This window comes from Chiloscyllium plagiosum, chromosome 2 (genome assembly GCF_004010195.1).
Source record: "Chiloscyllium plagiosum isolate BGI_BamShark_2017 chromosome 2, ASM401019v2, whole genome shotgun sequence".
Taxonomy (NCBI): Eukaryota; Metazoa; Chordata; class Chondrichthyes; order Orectolobiformes; family Hemiscylliidae; genus Chiloscyllium; species Chiloscyllium plagiosum.
This window is the reverse complement of record NC_057711.1, coordinates 51,156,263-51,176,891: the sequence shown is the minus strand read 5'-3', so window position 1 is coordinate 51,176,891 and position 20,629 is coordinate 51,156,263. Positions and strand designations below refer to the sequence as shown.

Sequence of the window (20,629 nt, the reverse complement as noted above, 5' to 3'; positions counted from 1 at the left end):
TTGAAAGTGTGGCTGCGATTCAGGAAATCCGCAGGGAGATTCGTGCCCAGGTGCAACCTATTGCATCCATGCTGCAGAAGCATGAGCAGGAGATCCAGGGCCTCTGGGAGAGGCTGGCGAAGGTGGAGGGTTGAACTAAGGCCTCGGTAGCTGCAATGGAGTCCTCATTGAGTCGATCCAGGTACTGAAGCGAGATGTGTGGGCCTTGCAAAACCATATTGACGACCTCGAAAATCGAGGTCGGAGGATAAATCTCCGAATTGTCAGGCTCCCGGAAGGTGAGCAGCCAGTCAGTTTCTTTGAAAACTGGTTGCCGAAGTTTTTGGGCCTTCACATCGAGTCCAGCAGGCTTCAGATTGAAAGGGCATATCGGGTTACAGTGCACAGGTCGGGGTTGGTGCAGCATCCCCGCCCGGTCCTAGTGCACTTCCACTCATATAAGGACAAGCAAAAAGTCATAGAAGCTTCCAGATCCCTGGGAAAAGATCCGTAGGCACTGCTGTACAAGGGGTCAAAAATCATGTTTTTCCAGGATTTTTCAGCAGCTGTAATCCGAAAAAGGAAGTCCTTCGATGAAGTTAAAAAGAGGCTGAGGAACCTGGGCATCCAGTACTCTATGAGATACCTCCCAGTACTTCGTTTCAGCCATGAGGACTCAGTTTATACATTTGATTCGGCAGATAAGACTAAAAACTTTGTGGACACCTTAAAATAGATGGATTGACCTGAAGAATATGGTTAATGTTTGTTCTCTTTTCTATTTTTCCCCATGTTTTTCCTTTTTTTTATTCCTTTCTTTCTCCCTAATAATTTCCTATTTGGAAAGGGAGGGGAAGGACTTTGGAATAAGTTGTTCCTATTTTTTTAATAACTGGATTTTCTGATGGGAAATTTTGTGGATGTTCTTTGTTGTCTCTCTTTTCTTTGTTGGTTCTGCTTCTCTATTAGTCACAAGTAGGGGTGTCATGAAGCCAGGGATGGGTGGAGTGCTCATCCTGACTTTGTCTTTTGATTTAAGAATCATCTCCTTGTTTTTTTTTTCTGGCCTCAGGCTGGGGCACAGTCCAGGTTTGAAAGAGTTGTGAAGGAGGCGGCGGGGGGGGGTGTTAGTGCCCTCTATGGGCAGGGGGAAGAGTCTTCCATTCAAGGTTCTATAGTTGTTATTCTTCGTAGTTTTTTGGTAGTAATAGTTAAGATAGAGTAGTTTTTGTATATATAGTTTTTCGATTCTTTGAGTCTTTATTTACTTATGCTCGGCGCTTTGTAAGCAGGGTTCTCCCTCCAAGAGGTTCAAGGATGTCTGAAAGGGGATATGGCTAAGTGTCTTATTAAATGGTGCACCTGGAACATCAAGGGAAGTCATTCGCCTATTAAAAGGAAAAAAGTGCTTTCTAGCCTTAAGAGGGAAAGGGTTCAAATCGCTTTGTTGCAGGAAACCCATCTTGAAGGGGGGTTATGACCAGGCATTCTTTTCATCCTTTACTACTAAAAGTAGGGGAGTGGCGGTACTTATCCAGAAAAATCTTCCGTTCACATTACTAGAGCAGGTGAAAGATGAGCAGGGACAGTTTGTGATACTTAAAGCCCTGATACATGGGGAGGAATATGGCATTTTAAACGTCTACTGTCCTCCGGCGCATCCCCGTAAATTTTTGATTAGTGCTTCCTCTAAGTTGAGTGCTTTTGGAACATGGCATATTATTATAGGGGGAGATTCTAATTGTCTTTTGGATCCGACAGTAGACGGGATGCCTTGGGGGCCCCCAACTATTTCTTCGCAGGCCAAGCAGGTGGTTGACTTATGCGAGGAGTTGGGGCTGGTGGATATTTGGAGATGTCTTCATCCTACTGGCAGGGACATCACCTTTTTTTCAAAACCCACATAAATGTCACACGAGGATTGACCTCTTTCTGGCTCCCTCGGTCCTTCTGGATTCGATTATGGGTTGTAAAATCGGGAATATAGCTATCTCTGATCATGCAGCAGTATATTTGGAGGTTAAGGCCAAGAGTGAAGGGCTAGGTTCGCGGCACTGGCGTTTGGACCCCTTTCTCCTTAAGGATTCTAAATTTGTGGAATTCCTTTTGAAGGAGTTTCAGGAATTCTTGATTATCAACTCAGGCACGGCTAGTAGTCCGTCCATGCTATGGGAGACTGCTAAGGCCTTTGCTAGGGGATTAGCTATTTCCTATTTGGCTAGCTCGAAACGACAGAAGGAGGAACAGCAGTGTCTACTTGAGGTGCAGTTGAAAGCTGTGGAGGCAGCGCATTTTGCGCGGCCTTCGGTGACTAAGCTACAGCGAATCATGGCCCTTCGGGCTGCCTTGAATTCAATACTGACACAAAACGCAAAGAAAGAATTTGCTTCTGCTAGACAGAGGCTGTTCGAATATGGAGATAGGCCAGGGAAGTTTTTAGCATACCTGACTAGGAAAAAGCGTGCTCCCCAATCCATTACTGCAATTAGAAACAGCGCCGGAGACCTTACATATGATGCTAAAAAGATTAATGAGGCTTTTCAGAGCTTTTACTCTGAATTGTATCGGTCTGAAGGTTGCAAAGACAGGAGTGCTAAAATGGAGACCTTTTTTAAGAATCTGGATCTCCCAGGGGTAACCTTGGAACAGGCCTCTCTCCTTAATACCCCCTTACAGTTCAGGAAATACAGGAGGCAGCTAGGCAACTTCAGAGTGGGAAAGCGCCTGGCCCTGATGATCTCCCGGGTGAGTTTTATAAGGAGTTTATTGGGATTCTGTCAGGGCCGATTTTGGAGATGTATACTCACTCCGCTATGCATGAATGCCTACCACCATCTTTGAGATTTCCTTAATTCTTAAGAAGGGGAAGGTTCCTGAGGATTGTGCCTCATACAAGCCCATCTCTCTATTAAATTCAGACTTCAAGATTCTGTCCAAGATCCAAGATTCTGTCCAAGATCCTGGCGCTAAGATTGGAAAGGATGTTGCCCTATATTATTAGAGAGGACTAGACAGGCTTTATAAGGGGCCGTAGGTCCTCTAATAATAGAAGGTTGCTGAATGTGGTCCAAGTTTGTCAGCAACAATCGATTCAGGGATTTCCTTAGATGCAGAGAAAGCATTTGACCAGGTGGAATGGCCTTTTATTTTTATGTCTTAGAACAGTTTGGTTTGGGTGGAGGTTTTATATTACCACCCTCTGGCCGCGGTCATCACCAATGGAGTGAAGTCTGGGAATTTTACAATTGGTAGGGGTAGTCGACAAGGCTGCCCCTTCTCTCACCATTGTTGTTTATGTTGGTGATAGAGCCGCTGGCAGAGGCTATTCGTCAGAACGTCCACATAACCGCTCCGGAAGTGGAATCGAGGGCACACAAGATTACATTGTATGCGGATGATGTCCTTCTGTTTTTATCGAACCCGATCACCTCTGTACCCCATTTGATACAATGTATCAATTCATTTGGGTCTATTTCAGGATATAAGATTAACTTTGCAAAATCGGGGGCCATGCCTTTGGGGTACCTTAAGGATGTGCCAGAAGTTGAAGGTGGCTCTAAGTTCCCTTTAAAGTGGTCACGGGCAGGGTTCCGGCACCTAGGCATTTTTATTACCCCCAAGTTTGATCTGTTATTTTGGACTAACTTTGCTCATTTGCTCGACAATATTAAGCGAGATCTCTAGAGATGAGAGGCTCTTCCAATTTCATGGCTGGGCTGAATATCTCTCATTAAGATGAATGTTCTTCCTCGTTTGCTTTATCCCATGCGTATGCTCCCTATAATGTTTTCCAGGTCAACGCTGCAGAAGCTTATGGGTGGTTTGGTTCCTTTGTCTGGCAACGTGGGCGGCCCCTCATCAAACGTACTAAATTGCAGCTGCCTCAAGGAGGGGGAGGAGTTGATTTCCCAGACATCAGAAGGGAAATCAGTTGAGTTCCCTGCTGTCCTTTGTCTGCGATTGGGTAGGTAACGATCCAAACTCAATATGGCTGGATATTGAGGCCTCCCAAGCAAAGTGCCCTCTTCTTAATCTCTTGTTCATGGATAAGATGAGGACAGTTATGGACCACTGCCGGAACCCCATTGTCATTAGTACAGTCAAGGCATGGAGAGCGATGCGTCAGAGTGAAGGTTGTTTATCCAAGATTTCGCCACTTACACCTATAGTTGGCATGCCAGGGTTCCGACCAGGGATGATGGACTCAAGGTTCCAACTATGGGCAGCGAGAGGAGTTTCTAGTTTGGGAGACTTGTTTGAGGGGGAGGTTATGATGTCTTTTGAGCAACTGAGCCGCAAATACGGGTTTCCCAGCAGAGACCTTTTCTGTTTTTTTTCAGGTTAGGGATTTCATCCAGAAGAAGACTACGCTTCTCACAAAGCCCTACAAGCCCGAAACAGAGAGGATGTTGCTATGCTCCACAAGCACCCTTTCGGTTAGTGCCCTCTATCGCCTGCTGGGTGGCAAGGCCTGGCAGGATATTAACCGGTTATGTGAGGTCTGGGAGTGGAGATCTCTTCTGAAACATGGGAGAATATATGGGACAATACTCGAAAGATCTCAATCTGTAACAGGACATGCGCTATGCAGTTAAAAGTTCTGCACAGGGCTCATCTGGCACCAGACCGTCTGGCAAAGTTTAAAAAAGGGGCATCTTCAGTGTGCCCCTAATGTAAAATAAGTGTAAGTACTCTTACCCATTGCTTCTGGACATGCCACAGGCTCCGTGTTTATTGGAGTGCTGTGGTGGGAGAGATAGGGAGGATATTGAGGACTGAAGTCAGAGTAGACCCGATATCTCTCCTCTTAGGTCTACCAAATTTACCATCTTTAGACGGGCATGGGAAGAAATATTTAATATTCTTGCACACTGTGCACGGAAGAATATTTTGATGAATTGGGTGTCTGAGAACCCGCTGGGCTTGCTGGGATGGCAGAAATTAATTATGGAGCACATTCCCTTGGACTTTTTCACAAACATGGTGCACCACACAACAGACCATTTGTATAAGACATGGCAGCCCTACTTGAGTTATTTGGATATAGATTTAGCAGTTATCTTAACTAGGGCATTTGTTTTACCAGGATGATTAGATTTGTCAAGTCCTGGGCCCTGGAGGGGGTCTCCCGAGTTAATATGGATGTGTATACATTGCTCCCAATTCCTTTGTTTGGGAGTCTTGCGCCCATGTTTCAGAAGAGATCTCCACTCCCAGACCTCACATAACCGGTTAATATCCTGCCAGGCCTTGCCACCCAGCAGGCGATAGAGGGCACTAACTGAAAGGGTGCTTGTGGAGCATAGCAACATCCTCTCTGTTTCGGGCTTGTAGGGCTTTGTGAGAAGCGTAGTCTTCTTCTGGATGAAATCCCTAACCTGAAATCCCATAGATGTTCTGTTTTTTTTGTTTTCTTTTTTTTTGGTGTTGCTTTGCACGGTATTAGGGTTTGCTTTGTATTATAGAGTAGGTTAGTAGTTAGTAGTTATATTGTAATTGTGTTTTTTTTCTTATACTGGTACTGTTTTTTTTTCAATAATTTTATATGTTTGTAAAGTTAAAAAAATTGCTAATAAATATATTTACAAAAAAAACCTTTTGGACTATAACCTAATGTGTGATTTTTAACTTTGTACTCCTGAACATGACATATTTCTTTGTGTGCTACCACCTTTTTTGATCTTTTCAAAGCTCAAGTTATAGTGTAACATCCATTGAATCAACTACAATCCTGATGAAGGGTTAAGCCTGAAAAGTAGACAGTCTTGATCCTCAGATGCTGCCTAATCTGCTGTGCTTTTTTCAGCACCATACTTTATCAACTCAAGTAGGAATTATGGCAGGCAGTGAGGCTACTAATTGTGATTGAATATAACTCTGCTACTGATGGTCCACTGTGCCCATGGATATCCAATGTTGAGTTTCTGGATCTATTTGAAATCTGTCCCATTAAACGCAATGGTAGCACCACATAATCTGATGGAGGCTATCCTTGGTGTGAAGACTGAACTTCAGATTCATAAAGACTGTTGCAGCTTGCTCTTTCTGGTACTGTCATGGACAGTACTGTACATGGACACATCTGTACACATCTATGACAGTACATTAGTGAGGATGAAGTCAAGCAGATTCCACATTTCATTGTCTGCAGATGTGTTTTACATATTTTTTATTTAAGCCTAATTACTGATATCCCTGAGCATGACATTTTTTTGTATGCTACTGCTTTTTTAAAAATCTTTTCAAAGCTCAGTTGCAGTTGTACTGTAACTAATCCATTGAAGGGATCAGAATCAACTGCAATGCTTGCATCAAAATGTTGGCAGCTTCAGTTGAAACAAAAAACTTGGTTAACTGTAAGACTTGTCAAGTGTGGAAATAATATTTGTCCAGCACGACAGCAATTTTTTGTAGCAATGTGAAGTTAATTAATGTTGAGTTTCTTTCTTCCTGTTGAAGGCTTTAATGTCAGGAAGGTAATTTAGACTTGGTGATTTGACAAGGATTATTAAAATCAGGATAGATGGAGGAAACAGTGTGTGAAAATGAATTGACACTGATGCCCTCCATGATCTATGACTTGAGTTTTGATAAGTGTTTGTACTGTCGATCTAAAAATGCTCAGCAGAACTGGTTAATTTTTTACAGTTTTTTTTACTTGCGGAAATATGACTGAAAATGCACAGTATGTAATATTTTATAGCTACAGTTGTTTGTTCTTTCTGAAAATTTCAAAGATAAAACAAAGAGGAATTATTCTCAGTTCCATTTATATTGGTAATTTATTAATATATTTAAAGACATTGTGCTGCCATAGCACATAATTTCCTTTTGAGTAATACTGGAAATTGCTTCATACAAAATTCTTAAAAACTCATTTAAACATTTAGGAAGATAAAGCCTTTTGAGGATATATATAGCTTTCTGAGGTAACACACATTTCATTCTGCAATATTTATCCATTATTTATTAAAAATGTGCTCTGTACATCTTAGGAAACTTGTTAACTGCTGGATATTTCATTTTGCAAGTATCATGATCAACTGACACAAATCTTTTCCATTGATTTAGTACAGATCTGCTATTTAAGTCATACAAAGATTAACTGAATACATGCAGTGACATATTTTGGTTACACTGAATACTGAAACCAAAACAGGGAAGCTTTAATTATGAGATTGCTACATGTTCTTTCAAGCGAGAAAATGGAATATCGTGGTGGTTGATAAGTGGTCTTGTTTTGGATTTGATATTTTATCTGCATGAACATTGCTGAGGAAAGATTTAAAGTTGACGCTTATTGATTTATATTTGGCATTTTAAACAGATATCAAAACACCACTATTTAATCTGGTGAATTTGGCATAGTTGATGGCAAAATGTCAGACAAGTTGGAGAATTAAAGAAACAAAAGGTTTAGAAGAAGGATATTAACTTGAAGATTAGCAACCAGTAGAAATGAATTTTGAAATTGGCAAAAGACACTGCTTTGGCTGAGGCTTTAATACTAACATCAGTAGCTGTATGGAGGCTAAAATGTCTGAGAATTGAAACACTAAAAATTGAACAGCCTTGAATTTTGGCCATGTGGTTCACAATTTATGGCCTATTTGTGCATGTTCCAAATAAGGTTTACAGCAACTGCAGCAACTGAAGACTGGCATCTATGGTCCTGGTACATCCGGAGGAGGCTGAGATGGATAATCATCTTGGCACTTCTGGCTGACGGCTATTGCATCTGGCCCATATACCCATGAAGATGCCTTTTAAATGCTGTAATTGTACCAGCCACCACTACTTCCTCTGGCAGCTCATTTCATACATGCACCACCCTCTGCATAAAAAAAGTTGCCCCTTTAGGCCCTTTTTAAAATCTTTCCCCTCTCACCTTAAACTTACACCCTCTAGGTTTGGACTCCACTACCCTGCAGAAAAGACCTTGTCTATTCATCCTATCTATGCCTGTTATTCTTTTATAAACCTCTGTAAGGTCATCTGCAGCCTCTAGGGAAAATAGCCTCAGCCTATACGTCAAACCCTCCAACCCTGGCAACATCCTTGCAAATCTTTCCTGCACCACTTCAAGTTTCACAACCTCCTTCCTATAGCAGGGAGACTAGAATTGAATGCAGTGTTCCAATAATGGCCTAGGAGAAAGTGAGGTCTGCAGATGCTGGAGATCAAAGTTGAAACTTTATTGCTGGAACAGCACAGCAGGTCAGGCAGCATCCAGGGAACAGGAGATTCGACGTTTCGGGCACAGGCCCTTCTTCAGGAATCCTGAAGAAGGGCCTGTGCCCGAAACGTCGAATCTCCTGTTCCCTGGATGCTGCCTGACCTGCTGTGCTGTTCCAGCAATAAAGTTTCAACAATAATGGCCTAACCAATGTCCCACACAGCCGCAATATGACCTCTCAACTCTTGTACCCAATGCACTGACCAATAAAGGCAAGCATACCAAATACCACCTTCACTATCTTGTCTACTTACAATTCTACTTTCAAGGGCTATGAACCTGCACTTCTGGTTCAAGGATCCTGAAATTCTTCTTTCGTCACTCTTACCAAAGAACAAATAGATTTCACCCTCAGCTCAATAAGATGGCTTTCTTTCCAGAAATCAGAATGATTAACTGGGCACCTTGTTCTTAGCTGAGGCACCCGCCAACTCCAGTTCTTCTCAGCAGCTTTGAAACCAATTAAACTAAAACAAAAGCCTCTTAAGTTAATGCTGTGCAAAACAGGCCCAGCGTGGCTCTACAGTGAAGCAAGTGGACGAGTCGTGTTTTATAGGACGGTTTGTTTTTTTAAAAAGTTACTATCCGCAGTGACCTCTTTCAGGCACCTGCAACCATTCAAAATCAAAGTCTTACAAACAATATTAAAAATGAAGCATCTTTGTAACACAACAAATAGTTTCTCTTGTATGATGTAAGTGGAAAGATTTTCCGTGAATTACATTGACTTAAGTTTGATGGAGCTCCTTGATGCGACACTTGATCAAATGTTGATTTAATGTCAAGAATGCTCATGTCTTGAGTTTGTGTGATAGAAAAAAAGGTATGGTCAGGTTAGGTCAAGAGCTATATGGCCATGGAAGAGGCACTGAGTGACCCAAACTAAGTGTTTGTGAGCAGGTAATTGCTGCGTAGGTCCTGCTTGAAAGTAGTATTGATGACTCCTTCCATTATTTTGCTAATGATTTGAGAGTGCACTGGGACAGTAATTAGGCTGGTTGGGTTGGTCTTGCTTTTTTGTTGTTTGAACATGATTAGCAACTTTTCACATTGTCAGATGTTGGGTCACAGTTGGTTTTATTGCCCAGGCATAAGGAGGAGAATGTTGGTCAGAGTTTCTAATTATGCTGTGGAAGTTATTCCTTCTGTCACTGAAGGTGGATGCAGATAATGTACTTCAATCCATTTGTTAGTTTGTCTTTAATGAAAATACTTTGACACCTGTCTTAGGTAAGATGTTAGAAATTTATTAAAAACATTATTGAAGGGCATTGACATAAGTTCAGTGTAATCAGGCAGAGTCAATATGCTATTTTTGAAAGGGAAATCATGTTCCAACATGACTTAATATGATTTAATAAGAAATTAACGCACTCCTGGTTCCGGGGAACCCTAGTGATTGTACTCTACTTAGAATTCTAGAAGGCATTTGATAAAATGCTGCACCGGCTTAATATACTGATTGGCTGAATTTATGCTTCTCGTCCCCCCATCTCAACTCAGTATGGGTTTGTCACTCTCTCACTCTGAACTAGAAAATATTTTCAACTCTGCTTCAAAATTCCATTCCTGTCTGCCCCCATGCCTCCTTTCCAAACTCTTCCCATGACTTCCTTGACTTCCTTCTCAATGCTTCTGGTCTTAAGGGGTCCATCAAAGACTACAATAATTTTATTAAAGGCACTAAAGAAATGTATAAAATGTCCCACAACACTTCACAAGAGAATGGTAAGATGGGAAAATGAAGCCAAAGATCAATTATGAATGTTAGAAGTGTTCTGGCCTGACAGGCGATATGGTCTACTTTAACTCCAGTTTCTTATGCTTTTTCGTTCTTGCAGATTATTCTCCAGTGCCCACTTTGGGTCCTGGCAGCATCACTGAGCTCCAAACCTCATTTTAGCTTTGGCTCAGATATAAATGAAGGAACTGATTTCAGAAGTAAGTGAGAGTGGCTGACATGCTCCTTGCAAACAGGCCCCTCAGTATCTGATGACTTGCAACTGGAACTACACACTACACAGACATATTTGGTTCTTTCCACTTCTGCCGTTACGATCTAGGGCAGATCATTGATGAAGCAGATGAAGTTCGATGGGCTCAGAACACTACCCTGAGGAACTCCTGGCACTGAGATGACTGTCCCTCAACAATCACAACCCATCTTACTCCATGTGAAATCTGATTCCAAACACTGGAGAGTATTGCCCCAACTTCCATTAACTTTAGTTTTGTTAAGGCCCCTTGATGTGAAACACAATTAAATGCCATACTGACATCAATGGCAATATGGCATTTAATTGTGTTTCACATCAAGAGGCCTTAACAAAACTAAAGTTAATGAAAGTTGGGGCAATTTTCTCCAGTGTTTAGAATCAGACTTCACATGGAGTAAGATGCTTTGTGATTGTTGAGGGACAGTGTTTTAAAAAAAATTCTCAAGGTCAGGTTCGTAGGAGAGTAGTCTGACACAGAACAAACGACCAAGAGGCGAGTCTGCTAGAATATGAGCATTTTATTCCCCGCAGCGTCACCACAACCAGGTCTCATACTTACAACGGGTCTGGCTTATACTCACTCTACATGTTACCGGAACTGGGAGCCGTCAGTTCTCGTAGAGCGGTTGCCAACAACCCACGCTCGGCGGTTAGACGTAACCCCGGAGCAGACTCACCGAACTGGAGACTTTTCCAGCTGATATACTCTTTTCCAGATATAAACATTCATGTGAACAGCAGAGCAAGGCTAAAAAACACATTCCATTCTGGTTACATACAGATAAGAAGATTCACACGGGGAGGTGTGTAATAAGATTCACACGGGACTAAGCAACACCTCCATTCCGGTTAGATTCACACATGTATTGGGACATAATTTTTAACCGTTTCACCACATTCCACTGCTTGGCCCAATACATGTGTTACATTATGATTCACACATGTATTGGGACATAATTTTACACCACAGACAGTCATCTCAGTGCCAGGAGTTCCTCAGGGTAGTGTTCTGAGCCCATCGAACTTCATCTACTTCATCAGTGATCTGCCCTCCATCGTAATGGCAGAAGTGGAATGAACCAAATATGTCTGTGTAGTGTGTAGTACCAGTTGCAAGTCATCAGATACTGAGGGGCCTGTTCGCAAGGAGCAATACCTGGACATTGTAAGCATTGAGAAGTAGCCAGTAACATTCATACACCAAAATGACCATTTCCAACAAGAAAAGAAAGCTGGTCATCTCCCTTTGGCATTCAATGATGTTGTGAACACATTCCCTCCATCACTATCCTGGGTTATTTACTATTGACCAGAAACTGAAAATGCATGTGAGGAATATGATAGAATTCTTCTCTTGCCTGTATAAGTGCAACTCCATTTGAGAGTAAAGAGAAATACCAAAGACGTTGGTAGACAGCAAATGCTGGAGAAACTCAGCAGGTCTGGCAGCATCTGTAGAGAGAGAAACAGTTAAGTTTCCAGTCTGGTATGATTTCTTCAGAGCGATTCTGCTTGTATGCCCGCTGAATCTCTCTGGCACTGCCTGTTTTTCCACTCCGGGGTCTCAACACCACCCAGGACAAAAACAATCTGCTTGATTGGCTCTCCATCCACGAGTTTGAATATTCACTCTTTTCATCAAAGATACAAAATACCATGTATCATATTCCTTTGGAGTGTAAGAACTCATCACGCCTCCAAAAACAGCATCTTCTAATCCCACAACGTCTACTACCGAAAAGGAAATGGGCCACAAACATAAAGGAAGACCATGACCAAAAAATTTTTCTGCAAGTCTCACACCATGCTGATTGAAACTAGATGCCATTCCTTTACTGTTGCTAAGTCAACAACTTGGAACTCCCTTCCTAACAATACTGTGAATGTGCCCATACCAAGTTGATTGCAGCAGTTCAAAAAGACAGCTCACCAATATCTTCTTGATGGTATTTAGGGATTGGTAACAAATGCTGGAGTTGGCAGCAGCACTCTTATCCATTCAATGAATGAAAAATAAAAAAATCCCATGGCAATATTTTGAAGTAGTGGATTTTATCCAGTGTTATATGGACAATATTTATCCCTAGCGAGTTTTGTGAAGATTTGTAGCTCAGGTTGAGGTTCTGGATGTAGGTTTGCTTGCTGAGCTGAAAGGTTCATTTTTAGATGTTTCGTCACCAGACTAGGTAACATCTTCACTGAGCCTCCGGACGAAGCACTGATGTTTTCTGCTTTCTATTTATATAAATAAATTCTATTTATTTCCTCCTTATCCTGATTTCATATTTCTTGCAAAGTTTCTTCTGGCGAGCCTTTTCCAGTCCACAGGAGCTGTTTTCAAGAGGTTTTTTTTTGCTGGCATATTAGGACATGAAATGTGTTGAATGATTTTCTAATTAAATTTTCGATTAGTGATTTCTTTTATTTGAACAATTGTGTAAATCATTAATTCAAACTATTATTTTCAGATGTAAGTGATGGCATGGGAAGGAGATTACCTCTTCGATTATTCCTACTCAGGATGTTTCTTGGACATAATACCAGGCGAATTGGAATTACATCAAACTTTTGGTGACATTGAGGACAATTTGAAGCAGAATGCTGTGTGGTAGGTTGTTCACTATATTGGCAAGCTTTCAGAATCATGTGCTTGTATTTTTAAGATTAACATTTGATTTCCAATGTGTACATGTTTTATTTGGTAATAATTTGATATGGAATTTGTTATTACACACTTCTCTGAAAAATTGCTATTGCATGCAGTGAGAAAGGCACTCAGCCTTGTAGTGTTGGACTTGGGAAATGCTGCATTAAAATTTCACTGAATTAAATTCTATCTATCTTTTGTCTACCCATTCCCCAAACTTTTGGAGGGCCTCCACCCTCTTCGGCATGCAACCATTAGACATAAGATGTATCCATCATGCCAAGTCTGCTGTTGGCTGATCTGGTGATCCTCAACTCCACTTTCTTGCCTTTTCCCTGTAACCCTTGATTCCATTATCCTCCTTATGTCTAATATTACTTCCAAGTTCTGTGTCCTCTGAAACTTGTAAATTGTGCCTTGTACACCCAGGTCTGGATCATTAGCACATGATGAAGTTGGGTCCTAACGCTACCTCTCCTTTGGGGAATATCACAATATAACATTTCCTCCAGTTTGAGAAATAACGTTTTCAATTATTCTGGTTGCTTTTACTCAGCAATTTCATATCAGTGCTGCAAATTTTTTTTTTCTTTAATTCCATAAGTTTAAACTTTGTTCACAAGCCTTTTTTGTGGCACTTTATATAAATTTTCTTGTGGAAGTCGAACCTAGCCAAAAGCTCAGGCAAGTTACTTAAGCTTAATTTGGTCTGAACCACCAGATTAAACTGACTGACTTACAGTTGCTGAACTTAACTTTGCACCCTTTTTAAACCGATTCTATAATTTGTAATTCTCCAGTTCTTTGCCACCAAAGCTATATCTAAGAACTGTTGCTTTGTTGCTGAGCAATTTCCACTGTTCATTCTCTTAGTATCCTTGATGCATCTGATTTGGTCCTGGTAGTTTATCAATTTAAGTATAGCCACTCTATCAAATCTTATCAACTTTTAACTCATTAAATATGTAAATTAGCTTGGTTACCATATCCTTCATCGATAATTCAAGATGCTAAATATTCATTTAGTATCTCAGCCACGTCTCTGCCATGAAGTTGCTGAAAGAGGCTATATTTTCATTTCGAAACATGCAGCTGGAGATGGCGGTATAGTGCTTCAGAGCCTGAGATTTTTGTTACTTGGGAGAGGGAACAGTGACTGCTTGCTGGAGACAGGCACACTCAACAATGCCAATTCATGCCTTCCATTCTCTCCCATGATCCTTATATTTAAAGTCCAGATGCATAAACCTTCAAGTGCTGCAGCCAAGATGAGTCCATGACATTGGTGTTTGAATCTCAGCACTGGAGTTATGATCCAGAGGATAGGAAGTAAATGTACTGGTGGAGAAGAGTGTAGTCCTTTTCCCATCTGACATCCATAGGAGGGCATACCACCAGACCGAGCCAGGTTGGATACAAATCGCAGTCCAGGTCAATACTTTGTCCTGAATGAAGAGGATGGCCATCAGTGAGGAAAGGTCATGAACTTCTGCTTTCTACAAAGGTATGTGCCACCATCATTTTCCTTCACACTCACGGGACTACCCATTCACTGTAATTCTGCCACTGTACACACATTGTTGTGTTTCTGTTTGCCGAGCTGGGAATTTGTGTTGCAGACGTTTCGTCCTCTGTCGAGGTGACATCCTAATTGCTTCGGAGCCTCCTGTGAAGTGCTTCTGTGATCTTTCCTCCACCATTTGTAGTGGCTTGAATCTGCCGCTTCCGGTTGTCAGTTCCAGCTGTTCATTGCAGTGGTCGGTATATTGAGTCCAGGTCGATGTGCTTATTGATTGAATCTGTGGATGAGTGCCATGCCTCTAGGAATTCCCTGGCTGTTCTCTGTTTGGCTTGTCCTATAATAGAAGTGTTGTCCCAGTCCCTGTACACACTTCTTACCAAGATGAATCGACTACATTATGTAAGTTGCACCCACCTCATCTTCCAAAATTACTGACCCATTCCTACTCACTCACTGAGGCATTTCAGTACACTCATAGTCATGCATCAGCACTAACTGCAGTTGTATCCAGTCCTTAGTCCTTCTGTTTATCTCATTGCTGAAAACGTAAGCTCATAACTAGACTGAGCGTCTCAAGACTTTGCAGGTTAGGGTAACAGATTCTAGGTTTCTCACTCACAGTGAGAAGAATATTTTGCATTTGGCCTGAGAAAAGCATGACCACTCATGAGAATGGAGAGATCTTGGTATGTAACCAATCCAGTAAGCTTTGCTGTCGTTCTGTGATGCTATTTCATTAGCATCAGTGCTCACTCATTCTTAATGTTAAAGATGGATAAAAGCTTGTGTAAAACTAATTTTCTCTCTTTATTTTACACAGGTAAATGCAACACCAATGAAGTTTCACAAAGAAACTGGTACTGAAGGCACCCCACTGCATCTCTACTTCAGCGGGAGGTGGGGGGTGCTACTGAGCCCTCAGAGAATGCATAAATAAGACTTTCAACTGCATCCTGCACTAACTTAGTGCCCAGTGGAGTGAAAGTCTATTTCTCGGTTAAATTTGGGTGCACAATCTAGTGAGCTCATCATTGACACATTTCGCAGTTGGTTAAGGTAGAAATGCTCCAGGACTCTTTGCTGAGAGAACAGCTGGAGACCAGACACCTGCTCAGCTCTAGGCAGAATACAGGCCTGTGTTCTCAGCTGATAAATATTTGTCAAATATTTTGTCCATGACAGAATTGATAAGTGTGATTGCTGCATAGTCCTGGTGGAGATGAAATGCCGCCTTCATATTAAGAATGCCTTCCATTGTGTTGTGTGGCATTATCACTGTGCTAATTGGGACAGACTATGAATAGATCTAGCAACTCAAGAGTGGGCATTCATGAGGCACAGTGGGCCAACAACAGAAGCAGAATTGTACTCCAGCACAATCTGCACCCTCACAGGCAGGCATACTCCCCATTGAGCCATTATCATGCCAGGGGACCAACTCTAGTTCAGTGGAAGTGCAGGGCGGCATGCCAGGAGCAGCACCAGCTATACCTAAAAATGAGTTGTCAACCTGGTGAAGCTGCCAAACAGGACGACTTGCAAGTCAAACAGTATAAACAACAAACTGATAGAGTTAAGGATCCCATAACAAACAGATCAGATCTAAGATGCCACATTCAGTCATGATGATGGTGGACAATTGGACAACTCATTGGAGGAAGGGGAGGCTCCACAAATATTCCTGAAATAACTCCGCACAGACTGATACGCTATCACTAAGTTACACTTTATTTACGCATGCATAGTACTTGACACTAGATTGGCTTTCTCAGACTGAACAGAATCTCTGACATTCCTGTATATATCTGTCAGCCAGGACTCCCTTACTGGGCCAGATTAATAGCCTCAATCAGGGAACTCTACGAGGTCCACCTGGCTGACCTGGTTACAATCACTGCAAATCCCATCTTCAGTGATGGAAGAGCCCAGGCCTTCAGTGCAACAATTTTCATTACAGCATTACATCTAAATCAAAAGATCTGAAGTGAAGAGTGCAGCAAGTGTCAAGTTCCTCAGAGTGATAATAACCGACTGACAATCTGTCCTGGAGTTTCCACATAGGTGCAACGGTCAAGAAGGCACAACAACAGGTCTACTTCTCAGGTGGCTTAGGAACTTCGGTGTGTCCATAGGTCACTCACCAACTGTGGGAAAAAAATTGCTAACCCACTATAGGCCCACAAAAGCAAAATTGGCCAAACTGTACCAAAAACACCCAGAATCCCCAAGCAGCTCACAAGCCAAATCAGACAGCAATACAAGCTCTCACTAACAATGACAGAGCACCACAAATATCTGAAAGCCCCAAGGGCAGTTTCACAACCCATCAATGCCAAAGCCACACAAAAAGCAGGTCAGACCACCAGCAAGGGCATGCTGCAGGAACAGGACAATGGAAGCACCTCACCACTTCAGAGGAGACATTAACATCTTCCTGTGAAGAGGAATGGAACCATCGATACTGTCAGGATGTTGCATTGTGTGAAGGAACAGTACATTCATCTGATATTTGTTTTCCAATTAGCATCCTTGCAATTAGATTACTCCAATTCCACATACATTGTAGTGCCCCATTTCTTAATTAGTGTCATTGTGCGGCATTATTATAAAACTGGTCTCATCCTCAGCTCTGGGCAGAGAAATCTGATCTACCTATACAGACTGTCAGTTCTCTGTCAGCGAGTCTGGTTCTCTTCCAGCGATGTCGCTAGCAATAAACTGTTTGTCAGTTTCACTTCGAGAGCTGTATTTTGTGATGTCAACCTAATGGGCAAATTTCTCCGACATCAGCTTCTACAGATGCACTATAGAAAGCATTCCATCTGAGTGCATAACAGCTTGGTTGAGCAACTACTCTGCCCAGGATCATAAGAAACTACAGAAAGTCGTGTGCATAGTCCAGACCATAGCCAAACCCCCACCCATACACTCCATTTACACTCCATTTTCATTGTCGTGGAAAGGCTGCCAATATCATCTAGCACCCCTCCCACTCTGCTAATGCCCTCTTCCAACATCTTGCGTCAGGCAGAAGATATAGAAGTTTGAATGCATGCCACTGGGTTTAAGAACGGCTTGTTCAATGTCGTTATTAGACTCCTGAATGGAACTTCAAATAATGTTACACTTGCTAAAGTTGATCTTGCTTTGTGCACCCCCGTGCAGTTGTAATCTTGTATGCCTCGCTCTCTTCAAGGACTCTATGATCTGGATGTCCTTTTTTGCTATGATCTGCCTGCACTGCTCGCAAAACAAAGCTTTTCACTGTACCTAGCTACATATGACAACAATAAATCAAATCAAATTCAATCAAAGGACAAGGGCAGTAGATACTTGGGAACACCACCACCTTCAAGTTCCCCTCCAAGCCATGAAAATATATCGCTATTCCTTTACTGTCGCTGGGTCAAATTCTTGGAATTTCTTCTTTAACAGCATTGTGGGCCAAACTACAGCAGATGGACTGCAATAGTTCAAAAAGGCAGTACATCACTACCTTCTCAAGGGCAACTAGGGATAGGCAATAAGTGTTGAGCAGCCAGTGTGACTCATGCAAATTTTAAAACACAAATTTGCACAGACACACTACAGATCTGTGAGAGGCACTTGGTGTGCTGAATTGAACAGTGAAGAATTCCACCACCATAATCAGTCATGTCCTGACACCAGCATGCATTTGGATGACTGCCTCCATTGCACCGTCAAAATACTGTCTGCTGGATATGCACAAAACCTGTACTTCATTCGTCTATCCATAGGTAGTCAGTATCAAGGCAGTGTGAGAAGATGAGAAAGACCTTGACCTCATTCTAGGTGCCACCTTCCTTTTGAGGGGTCAGAGTGGTCATAGCCCCACCCACTCCCTTTCTGAAGCTTCTCAGGACACTCCAGAATTGCCTGCCCCTTCACCTTCTGCCTGGCTGTGATCTCAAAGCTTGCCAAGCCAAGGAGGGTAAACCTGCATCTGGACACGAGACTATCAGCTGGCCTATGCCGTCTAGGCCCAAGGGACCAAGAGACCACTGCGCAGATCTTCCAAGTTAACAGGCCATTTCCTCCACTCCAGCTGCTGAAGTCAGGACTGTATTTAGATATAGTGGGAAACCAAGGAAGAAGCAGTCTTGTAGTGGGAACATAGTTGGCACCAGTGTAACATCATTGTAAATAATCTTTACCGAAAAGTCACACATAATTGCGTACAAGGATGAAAGAAGATGAGATAGCCAAGAGTTGCTCATTTTTCACAAGCAGCTGCCTCCTTTATTGGAGATAGCATCAGATGCCAGGGATCCTGGAACCAAAACATTGGGGATTGCAGCAAAGGTGTTATACTTTATTTATACTAAAGTTCATTCTATGTATCGTCTTTCGATGAAAACACCATTCAAGGGTGGGAGATGTCTGATTGACTGGTCATACATCTGCTGTGCCACACATTGCTTTGGTTGTATTAGAAAAGCTGCATAAAATACTGTCCCATGCAGGTTCAGTGCTGTCCAAGAGGTGCTTAAGTATTTCAGGGTAATTTAGTAATGAAACATAGAAGGATTGCTGATGACGGAAGGTTCAAATGGAAATTCTTCAGGATATTTCTCAACTTGCTGACTTGTCCTGAGAGGCTTCATAAATTAGCACTCAGGATATCTTGACTTGTGCTTTAAGAGCGATCTGGCTGTAACTCCATGCAATGTTAATGCACTGTCTCTTGACAGTGGAAAAAAAACAGTAAATAGGGCATGTTATGTGTAGGTAATTTACAGAGTCATAACATTGGCTTTCTTCTGCTGTTTAACATTCAGCCCTTTGTGCTTGTAATGGTTCTAAAACCTCGTGCCAATCTGATGTCTTTTCCTCATATTGCTGCACACCATTTCTATCCAAATAATCATCCAATGCCTTGCATGTCGCAATTGAGCTTCCACCACATTTCCAGAAATTCCTTGCCTTAACTGCTTGCTCTGTGAAAATGTTTTTTTCTCAGATCATTATTGCTTCATTTGCTCCTAACTTTAAACCTATGCTGTCTTGTTTCTTGTACGAACATGAGCAGTATTTCTCTATCTACTCTATCAAAACCACTCGTGATTTTGAAAATCTGTACCAAATTTTCCGTCAGCCTCTTTCTGTCCAAGAAAAGTCTCTTCAGTCTCTTCTCACTGAAATTTCTTATTCCTGAGACCATTCTCATAAAACTTTAAATGGAATCACCAGAAGATATTAAGCATACATTCACATGGAAAGGAAGATATTCAGCAGTACAAAAAGTCAAGGATTGCAAATCTACCAAAATCCACATATCCTTTGCATGTAGTAGGGCCTAGTTGCAAGATTACCAGTGTAATGCTAAACTATTAAGTTAATTCGAAATAAGACTTATTTGACCTATAGGTGTGTTTTAAAGAGGTTATCTCTGGCCTCTTGGACACAACAATGCTCTGTCATAGATGTTCTTCCTGCTCAATATCCTGACTGTCAATTGGGTCCAATTGTGAAGGGCACAATGATGTGGGACATACTTTCTGGGCTATATCATATTTCTGCTGGAGCAATCCAAGCTTCAAAACTTCATCTTAAGAAAGCCTGTAGTCTGTTTCATTATGGTGGTAAAAACAATGACTGCAGATGCTGGAAACCAGATTCTGGATTAGTGGTGCTGGAAGAGCACAGCAGTTCAGGCAGCATCCAAGGAGCAGCGAAATCGACGTTTCGGGCAAAAGCAGAAATAAAATCAGGAATAAAGGCAGAGATCCTGAAGCGTGGAGAGATAAGCTAGGGGAGGGTGGGGGTGGGGAGAGAGTAGACCTGGGAGTTGCAGTGGGAGAGGGACTCCCTGAGATTCTTGTAGAGAGAGGAGGAAAACTTCTTCAAGGCAGGCATCCTTGCAAGAGGATTCGCAGTAGGGTTAAAATCAACGAGGTAAAAACAATGACTGCAGATGCTGGAAACCAGATTCTGGATCAGTGGTGCTGGAAGAGCACAGCAATTCAGGCAGCATCCGAGGACAGGCAAAATCGACGTTTCGGGCAAAAGCCCTTCATCAGGAATAAAGGCAGAGAGCCTGAAGCATGGAGAGATAAGAGTTTCAAGGCTGAGGAAATGACCTGGGAGTTGCAATGAGAGAGAGACTCCCTGAGATTCTTGTAGAGAGAGGAGGAAAACTTCTTCAAGGCAGGCATCCTTGCAAGAGGATTCACAGTAGGGTTAAAATCAACGAGGTAAAAACAATGACTGCAGATGCTGGAAACCAG

The 20,629-nt window shown here is 42.1% G+C and overlaps 1 protein-coding gene across 1 annotated transcript in view; it reads left to right on the top strand.

The window, feature by feature from the left end:
* The first annotated feature begins 4,306 nt into the window (after positions 1-4,306).
* kiaa0825 (KIAA0825 ortholog) overlaps positions 4,307-20,629 on the top strand; it is a 403,994-nt gene continuing 387,671 nt past the window's right edge. The window contains exons 1-2 of the mRNA XM_043709384.1: positions 4,307-4,415; positions 12,681-12,820. Of these exons, the coding sequence (XP_043565319.1) occupies positions 12,690-12,820 (131 nt within the window). The 5' untranslated portion in view covers positions 4,307-4,415; positions 12,681-12,689. The remainder of the gene's footprint in view (positions 4,416-12,680; positions 12,821-20,629) is intronic.